At 36.9% G+C, this 9,782-nt stretch overlaps 1 protein-coding gene across 1 annotated transcript; it reads left to right on the forward strand.

The window, feature by feature from the left end:
- Window positions 1-6,110: 6,110 nt before the first annotated feature.
- On the forward strand, window positions 6,111-9,775 carry mad2l1 (MAD2 mitotic arrest deficient-like 1 (yeast)). Its single transcript, XM_027013096.1, has 5 exons — window positions 6,111-6,298; window positions 6,929-7,075; window positions 7,304-7,424; window positions 7,677-7,780; window positions 9,485-9,775. Exons 1-5 carry the CDS (start codon window positions 6,235-6,237, stop codon window positions 9,655-9,657), a joined length of 609 nt encoding a protein of 202 aa, XP_026868897.1. The 5' UTR covers window positions 6,111-6,234; the 3' UTR covers window positions 9,658-9,775.
- The last annotated feature ends 7 nt before the right edge of the window (window positions 9,776-9,782 follow it).

Consider the following 9,782-nt stretch of genomic DNA (forward strand, 5'->3'; position numbering starts at 1 on the left):
TAACTCCTGTAGACACAATGACTTCATTTTGAAGGCATTTTTTTTTCAAAATCTAAGTAAATTACATTTACATATAAAACATGAAATGCTTTACAGGACAATAAATACAAACCAAATACTGACCAACATAATATTTGTTTTTTCCCCACTTTTGTAGATCCCACTACACTGTGGACAGCGTCATCAGAGTCAACACTAAAATAACAAAATTGTATCAGCCTCATCTCGCTCTTGCTTCTGTTCACCTCCGACATAATGGGGCTTACACATGGTCTATCAAGCATATTTCTCATTTGTTCATCTGCCATTTTCCAGGTTTCCCCATATCTGCCATCTCTGTAATCTGCACTTGATGTGAAAGGGAGAGTCACACAGGGCTACATTCACTGTGTTACTTCTATAAGCAATCATTTCTACCTCTGTTCCCAGAACCATAGTATAACCTACTATCTGCCAGAAGAATTTTAATTAATTTTGAGAATAATTTTGAGAAATAATTTTTGCAAATGAATTTGAAAATGATTTGTCTGCATATTTGTCTGAGTATTTAAATATACATGGGGCTACTCACATTTCATCAGCATATGTTTCCTTCTTAGCTGAAGCTTCAGAAAGGTCCAGATACACAGAACAAACTGAAGTTAATTTAAATATCACCAAATAGCAATAATTTACAACAATTTCCCTATTACCACATTTTCACATTTGCTTTAATGCAGATGGTTGATGACATTACAGTGTATTCACTTGCAGTCATTCCCTTGTAACAGATGGGATGTGTATGTCCAACATGTCTGGACAAGATGGACTCTTTTCTCAGAAGCTTAACGAAAGGCTTTGTTTATTAAGAGAAGTCAGACGTGCAGTTCATCTACAGAAACTTTGTGTCAGACAATGCTGTTACGCATGCCAGTTAAGGAATTTGAATGTGTGCATAAGAAGGTTTTGCATAAAAGTTTCCAGCCTGGACCAATGTTATTTTAAAGTTATAGTTAACTAGTTGCAACAATAAAAATTGCCCTGAAATTGGTATTATGTTGAGTACTATCAGACTCTTTCTTAATCTTCCTTTAAACACATATTGATTAAGTGACAAGTTGGAACATGGCAGGCAACATCTTGAACAAAACAATGTGTATAATTCACACAAAAGTCTACAAAGGTAGATTTTATTATTATGAACACATACACATATTCTAGTATAGTTTGTAAGGAAATGCAAGTTTGGTTCTGTGAATATCATCTGATTTAACAGCATTTTTTTGTCTATAACATTTTGGGAGCTTCTATCGGTCTTAGCTGTTCGATGACAAAACCACATTTTACTAAGACATCTCGAGTGATATAATTTAACATCATTTGACAGATATTACAACAAAACTATATGAAGTAACGGAATATCAAAAAAAACAACAACAACTGATTGTATCTGCATCTAGGCACATATTGATAGACCACCTATATCCCCTGAGGACTAATTTCATTCAAACTATACAAGATCAACTAGGGATTATTTTTCTTTTTTTCCTTGCTGTGGTTTTGTTCCAGCCATGTGCACAGCTGGTCGAGACCCTGTCTCTTGCTGGTACACTACAATTGCTTTAATGCATTCTCCAGTTGACTCAAATGACTTGAATAAACAAGTGTGTTTTGTTGCATGCCCCCTTAATTAACAGAGACCCCTAGCATAACTATTTATCCCAGAAGGCTGCAAGTACTGCATAGTTACATAGTCAGTTTCTGATATGAGAATATGTGTTCAGCATTCTTGTTGAAGAAATATATGAGTAGGGGAGACCAGAGTGACCATAAAGCAATCTCACGTGACAGTGTAGGATTTCAGCCTGGGATTCTGACTGGATTCAGCGTCCACTTCTCTCAATGTGTCTCAATATATATATATATATATATATATATATATATATATATATATATATATATATATATATATATATATATATATATATATATATATATATATATATATATAAAGAGAGAGAGAGAGAGAGAGAGAGAGAGAGAGAGAGAGAGAGAGAGAGAGAGTACATAAATTTATATTTACATTAAAAACATTTGCCAGATGCACAGAGTAACTTGCTAAGTGCTTGCCATCTCCTTAGAAAATCTAACTAGTACAAATATGCTAGAATAAAACTCTACCCCAGTGTGAGAAACCAAGAAGACTGAATATACAACATGCAGCTGCATTCTGGATCAGTTGCCAAGATTGAATTACACATGTAGGGAACACCAGTCAGGAACCTGCTGCAGTAGTCCAATCTTGCCAACACCAGACCAGTGACCTCCCTTGAGAGAAATGGATGAATCCTCATGACACTGTGAGGAGGCTGCCAAGTATGCTGAGATGAGTCACAATGTGAGTGCCTGAGGGAGGGAAATGAGTTATGTGTCATCAACTGTAGCAGGGGAAATGATGTGAAAATGTTATCTCCTCAAGAGAGAAAGCATATAGTGGAAGAAGAAGAGGACCAAGCATTGAGCCCTTTGGGACAACAGTGGAGAACCTTCATGGAGCTGATGTGGACACTCTGCATATCACCTGAAATGACTGATGTACCACTTAGGATTTAAACAAGTACCATTCTGAACCAATGAGGATGGACTAGAGAATAGTATGTAGTTCTTATTGAGACTGCAGAGAAGTCTGTTAGGGTCAGGACTGGCAGAGAAGTCTGTTAGGATCAAGACCATCAGAGAGGTCTGTAAGGATCAGAACTGGCAGTTTTACTAATTTTATTAGTATGAAATGTGGAAGAAACAAAAGGAATTATCTGCAAATACTGCAAATTTAGGGCATGAGGTGGCTGAGATAAAATACCATGAATTTGTGACTTAAATTTGTCACAAAATTTATTGTTTAGAAATGAAAATATTTCATTTTATGATTTTGTATTGTAAATTAAATACCTTTACAGTGTTACATTAATTATTTAATTTGTATATCATTTCTACTAGTGTTGGGTTTTATTTAATGTGCCTAGTTATGTAAAAATAGTTGTCTAAACCCACAATTATGGGTTAAACATGCAAATGTGATCATGCAGATGGAAACTCATAGAGCATCATGACAAATGGCTTTATTCAGGGCAGCTTTTATAATCATTTATCATTGTTTTGTTTTTTCATAAAAGAGTAAAATTCCATCAGAATTCTAACACTACAGGCTATGGAATAATTAAAGGTTTTGGGGGTTTAAGGTTCCAGTGGGCACATCAAGCTCTGGTGGCCAGTGTGAGTATGAGCAAACCCATGAAGGAGAAATCAGTTTTCTTCCTCTCATTGCTTTTATACTTCTTCCATTCCAGCTGCAGTGCTCTCTTCAGTTATAGCTGATCTTATCTTTCATCATGAGGACTGACACATTTAAATGATATAGAGGACTGTGTAGTAACTGTGCTCTAACCTGGTCTGTGGCATGGCAGGTCAGAGACAGGACCCCCTTTTCCAATTAATTCCCCACTGGTTTTACCTGCCTGCACAAACAAAGTCAGCTGTTAGCTATACATATGCTATTTATAGCACTGTGTCATGGCTAACATGGGCCCACTAAGTAAGCTGAGTAATCAGTGGGCCTTGGCCATTAGATGAATGAATAGCATTTAAGCTGCACACTACCACTCTTTCACCATACATAAGGTTAGTGAAAAGATCCTTTACTGCTGCCTCCCCACTCGTGGAATGCTGGATTAGAGACTTTATGAAAGGCCTGGTTTGAAAGTGTAAGTCTGAAAACTATAATCATTCTGGAGAGAATAAAAGTCATATGACATAAATATATTGCCATGGGGATGATTATAGGTGGAACTCACATAAAATATAGAGACCTGGCTTTTAGGTTATGGCTCAGATAAGATCTAAAATCATTTGATTTGGAACAGAACACATTTGTATAGCTTTTTCTCAAGCCCCTTTTCCTGAGCTTTGCTATGAAGATTAGGGACATTTCAAGTTGTTACATTGAATATTTCAAAACATGCATATCTTTCAAAATATTCAAAGCATCCTACAGCTTTCAGACAAAATTCCAATATTTATAGCTTGTTTTGGGTGTTGATCCCTACTGGAGAGAAAGAGACAGCTGAAAATTATTATTTCACTTTCAAATAAAGGAATTGAAGGGCCCCTATGGCAAAGAGGAGGGAAAATCCCCCCAGGATATATATCTCAAGAATACAACAGATGTGTATTGTAATGTGTACTGTAAAACCATTAGCATTTTATTACATTGACTGTCAGTTCCTACCATGAATAATATAAACCCTAATAGAATAGAAGCATGTGAAACAGCATACTGTGCCCCAGGTAACATTCCAGTTTTCTAATTAATTCACAATAAATTGTATACAAGATGCACTGATTTAAATTGTATGTTTCCCTCTAGTTTTGTATGTTGTTAATAATGAAATCACTGAAATAGTTGTAAGCAAAAGTAAAAAATCAGGTTTTTAAATAATGGTTCCAATATTTGTAATTTATAGCAACTTTATAGTGGCTTTATTATGGCTAGACAGAGGCTTTTAGAAGTAACCTGCTACAAAAACTAAACCAAAACTAAAGTGTGCATGTGCAGGGTATAGTGGCTCCATCCAGATGCTCTTTAAGTTGGCTTGAATGATAATACAGCTGTGTAGCTATGACAATCAAGAGCAAGGCCGACACCAAGAGCAGCCAGATGACGTGGAACCTTTGGGATCCAGATGAACAGGGTCATGTTTCAGGGGGGAGCTTAGGCGTGAACGTGCATAAACATCCCTCTGTGAGTGTGATGCAATGACTACTGAGTGGTAAGGGCAAAGTGCCAAAATGGCTCACTGTATTTTCAACACAATGTAGAGAGTTTAAAAGCTGAGTAAACTTTTAAAAGTAAGTTTTCTCTTGTGGTCAATACAGACTTTAAATGAGTGATATATTATTTTATTTCAGAAAAGAGAGACAGAGTAAATGTATTTTAGCAAGGTAGCAAGCAAAGATCTTAGCAATACCATTAACTAAAGGGTTCGTTCTTTAATGTTGTAATTAAATCTTGATATTTCATCAGAAAACCTCATACCTTTTATTTTAAACCCTTTCTAATATTTATGATTAATTTCCTCTTGGTCACAGTAGAGATTTTAAAGGTGTGCAGAGCTATTTTATTTTCAGGAGAGAGTTTTCAGAGGAGAGAGAGTTCTGGAGTAACAATATAATCTGGAGTACCAATATTATTATTCAATCTTGATCATTCATTCTTGATCATTAAATCTTGATTGATCAGAAAACCTCACACGTTTCCTTATGGATCCTTTACAATATTTACCTAACTAGCCTGACAATGACATACGTGCACATCTACACAACATGATGAAAGTTGTCCTGACTGTCAGTGGTAATACAGTACAAAATGAAATGTCTTGTAAGTAGTTAAAGCAATTGCATTAAAATAAACTCTTGCATGAAACGTGGTGGTTAAAGGTCACTGGCTGTCACATGAGCTCAGCTGTGGACTTGGCTATGGTTAAGGAAAATATTTAAAGTAAAATAATTTTTTTGGAGGATGATCTAAAACTCTGACATGTCTAAAATGAATTGTTCTACAAACATTTTTGGGAAATGTTTGTCTGAGCCAAACCTTATTACCAGCATACATTCTAAGCATGTAATATATTTGTCACATATTTTATATACAATTGCTTTTTTAATCACTGCAATGATCTTGGAATTATTGTTTGAACAATTAGAATATTACACTTTTGACTATGTTGTATTAATGGGTTTTCACCTTTATATTATTATACTACCAATGACTATGTGTCCCTGCATCCCTGCTACCTACAGCCTATCAGTGATAACATTTCCTATTTGGTCACAGAGTTGTATAGCTGTTTAGAACCACAGACTGTGACTAAAACACTTACAACAACAGTGTAACGTGAAGTCAACAGGAATATGTTGCTATTATTATTGTTATTGTTGTTGTTATACATAAACAAAGTACGGGAAATACATACATAGTACGTGAAAAGCTATAAATTGTTTTGTTGCTATATGAATCTTTTTTTTCGCTTTAGTATCCATTTTATGGACAAAGACGTCATTCATTCAGCGCCGCTTGTGTTGAGGTCGCGCATGCGCAACACTTCAAACGCGGTCTGAATTCAAACTGGTCGGCGGGTAAAAAGAAAACAAGTGAGCCGCAACTCAAAGTACATACGAGAAGAGCAAGACGAAGGAAAAATGTCTAAGACGTTGCAGGGAATCACACTGAAAGGAAGTGCTGAACTCGTTGCCGAATTCTTTTGTAAGTTATCAGTTTAAAACGTTACAGAGATAACCGGCTAGCGAGGCCGCGTCTTAGCACCGTAGGCATTTCACCCGGATAACATTTAGCTGGCATTTCAAACCAAAACATGTTTCCACTTTGTAAAATATGGTTGTATGCAAATATTCAAAACGGCAATGTAGCCTAGCTGTGGTGTTTCTCCAGCTCGCTAGCTGTTTAGCTGGCTGTAACCGTTTGATTGTGTGCATCGGAGTTTTCCAAATTTGCAAGTAAGACAACATAGCTAACGTTAACCAGCTCGTTTTTTTAGAACAGTGGCTGTCTTTTTGAAAGACGGTTTTCGTGCTAACACAAGCTAGCGTAACATTTTTACAGCTTCTGGGTGAAGACATCGACAACATGAGCTAGCCCACCTAAAATCTAGGTTAGCTACTCCGAGAAATTTAAATTGTGGCGAGGTAACTAGGCCGCACATGACTTCAGTTGGTTATGCTAAGCTAACTAAATTTAGTTCTGGAGCTCTGGTGCCACGTAGCTATCTAAGTAGCTCGATTGCCGTACATTGTACAGACGTGAAACCAGAAGTTATTGGTATTTATTTCGCACTCTGTCGTGATTTCAAATCGGACTATCCTCGTCATTTTGCAGCATTCGGCATCAACAGTATTTTATACCAGCGAGGAATTTATCCTGCAGAGACTTTCACAAGAGTCACTCAGTATGATATGAGTCTTCAGGTTACCACAGACCCCAAACTGAAGAACTACCTCACCAATGTTGTGAGACAACTCAAAGGTAAGCCTTTTTTTTTTTACACAGGTTTTTGTCAGAAATGAAATGAGATTAAAGGTAAAACTCAATTGTTTTTAGTGTAATAGAAGGACTAATCTCAAGTGAGGCTTTTCTCACTATTTGAAAATATACAATTTCACCCAGCATTGATTATATTTGTTTGTATGCTAACTGCTAAATAAATATGACTGGCTTCTCCTGTCTTATTAATTATTGGCCTCTTTTCCCCAGAGTGGCTGTTTGACTGCACTGTACAGAAGCTGGTGGTGGTGATCACATGCCTTGAGACAAACGAGGTCCTGGAGAGGTGGCAGTTTGACATAGAGTGTGACAAGACAGCCAAAGAGACCAGGTATTTTCATATTTATATAAAAGGTCGTCTGTAGCCCTCTGCCAAATCTGAATTCTTGCCATGTAAATGGGCTGAACTATTGGCTTATACAAATAAGAAAATGCCCTTTGGTAGGGTGTCCAAGAAGGTGGCAGAGTGACAAGAATATTTGCCCTGTTCAAAGCCAAGAATCTTTCTTATAGTGTCTCTATGTAACCTGTGGTAGCTTGAGTATTTCCTTCTATGATGTGTCGGATGTGTTGCATGTTGCAGTGCTCCCAGAGAAAAGTCTTTGAAAGCCATTCAAGAAGAAATCCGCTCTGTTATCAGGCAAATCACAGCTACTGTCACCTTCTTACCTTTACTGGAAACTGCTTGTAAGTATTCTATTATCTGTAGACGTTAATCACTAATAGTTTGGTTAGCATTATGCTGTTAAATTACTCAATTATAATTTTCTGAAAAGGGTTCTTTATTCATAAAAACAACACTATTAATTCCCTTTAAGTGTTGACAAACACTTTCTGTAATTAGAATGATGTAATTGAAATGGTGAAATTCTTAATTTTTTTCCATGTCTCTTATTTAATCAAAACGGTTTATTATAAAATGATCAGGTGTGTAGTAATCTTAAATTCTCATAGTTTACATGAGGTTCAGCAATGTTCCAAGTTAAGAATTTAAATTTAATTAAAATACAATTTATCAAAATGATAAATCCATATATCAAAAAGTAACTCGAAGGACTGAGTTGTACAAAAAATGTGGAACATTGTAGAGTTTGGTTTTAAACATAAAGGTAACTGCTAAGACATACTAAGTTGATTCCTCTATGTGCAAGACAAGATAATCTTTCGGATGACCGATTATGAATAGAGAAAATTCCAGATCCCTGAATAATATCCTCCCGTATAATGCTGTGGGAGCTTTTGATTTTACATTTATGGCATTTAGCTGATTTTAAGAGCTCAGAAAATTACAGTTGCAAATTTGCAGACCTGGGTTTGGTCAGTTTATTCAGTTATTCATGACAGATCCTTGCCGGCTACTTTAGCTTTGAGGGCGAGTCTGAACTGCCATCTTGAGGTCTTTCCGCAGATGTTAGATTGTGTTTACGTTTGGGCTTTGGCTGGGCTCCTCAAGGACATTCAGAGACTTGCCCTAATGCCAGTTTCGTGATATTTTAGCTACATGCTCCTGGTCATTGTGGTGAAAGGTGAACTGTTGCCCTGTCTGAGTTTGTGTGCTCTGGAGGACTTTCTTCAAGGATGTTCCTGTATTTGGTTGAATCCACCTGTCCACCTTGTTACCAATCTCTGTCCTTACTGCTTTGCAGCGCCCACCTACATGTTTCACCGTAGGGATGGTGTTTCAGTGCTTGTTTTCACCTGGCATAATGATTGCTGCTCTGCCCTAAGAGTTGAACGAGAGAATATCTTGTTGAACCAGAAAATAGTTTTCTTTATGTTTCCAGAGGCCTTTTACATGTTAACATTCAGTGGGTTGTCCTATGCCTTTTACTCAGCATTGGCTTGCATCTTGCTGATATGCTATAAAGACCTGATTTATAGAGTGTTGCAGAGATGGCTGTCTGTTCATTAAGTACTCCCATGTCTGCAATTCTTTTAAAATATTTTCTTACTTCTCTGACCAAAGAGCTTCTTGTCTAGGTGCCCAATTTGGCCAGACTGCCAAGTCTAGGGAGGTTCAAGATTGTGCAAAGATTGTTCAATTTCAAAATTGTGGCCACTGTGGTTCTGGGAATAATCAAAGCCTTAGATAGGTCTGATGGAAAAGCATTGTAGGTGGCTTCCTCATGAAGCTGGTTAAAAGAACACCAAGAGCATGTAAAGCTGTTATCAAAGGGTAACAAAGGGTACACTATTGAAGAACAGCTTAATCGCATATGTTAATGTTTTAATACCTACATTGTTTTTCTAAAATGCAGAAAATTATACGATACTGTCTGTTTAATCCTTTCTTGAACTTATACTTACTTGAACATATAGTGTTTGGGGATCATAATCTTTTTTTCCTTCAGTGCAACTACACACAGCCTTAACCGTCTGACATTTCTACAGGTGCATTCGACCTCCTGATCTACACAGACAAGGATCTAGAGGTTCCTGAGCAGTGGGAGGAATCTGGGCCTCAGCTTATTGACCAGTCAGAGGAGGTCCGGCTTCGGTCTTTCACCACATCGATCCACAAGGTCAACAGTATGGTGGCTTACAAAAGGACAAACTCTGTGTAACAAGTGTGTCTGTCCCACTTTCACTGTTTTCTGTAAATAGTTGTCAAGCCTCTTTGTTAATATTCAAGTCTCTCCTTTGGTGAGGCATTTTATAACTGTGTCCCTGAAAATAAGAATTAAACATT

The sequence above is a fragment of the Electrophorus electricus genome, chromosome 19, assembly GCF_013358815.1.
Source record: "Electrophorus electricus isolate fEleEle1 chromosome 19, fEleEle1.pri, whole genome shotgun sequence".
Classification (NCBI taxonomy): Eukaryota; Metazoa; Chordata; class Actinopteri; order Gymnotiformes; family Gymnotidae; genus Electrophorus; species Electrophorus electricus.

Excerpts from the sequence above, each read along its gene's own strand:
- mad2l1 (XM_027013096.1), top strand. The coding sequence starts at position 6,235 with ATGTCTAAGACGTTGCAGGGAATCACACTGAAAGGAAGTGCTGAACTC. Across the intron at positions 7,076-7,303 it reads TGTTGTGAGACAACTCAAAG|AGTGGCTGTTTGACTGCACT; the intron begins GTAAGCCTTTTT and ends TCTTTTCCCCAG. Across the intron at positions 7,781-9,484 it reads ACCTTTACTGGAAACTGCTT|GTGCATTCGACCTCCTGATC; the intron begins GTAAGTATTCTA and ends ACATTTCTACAG.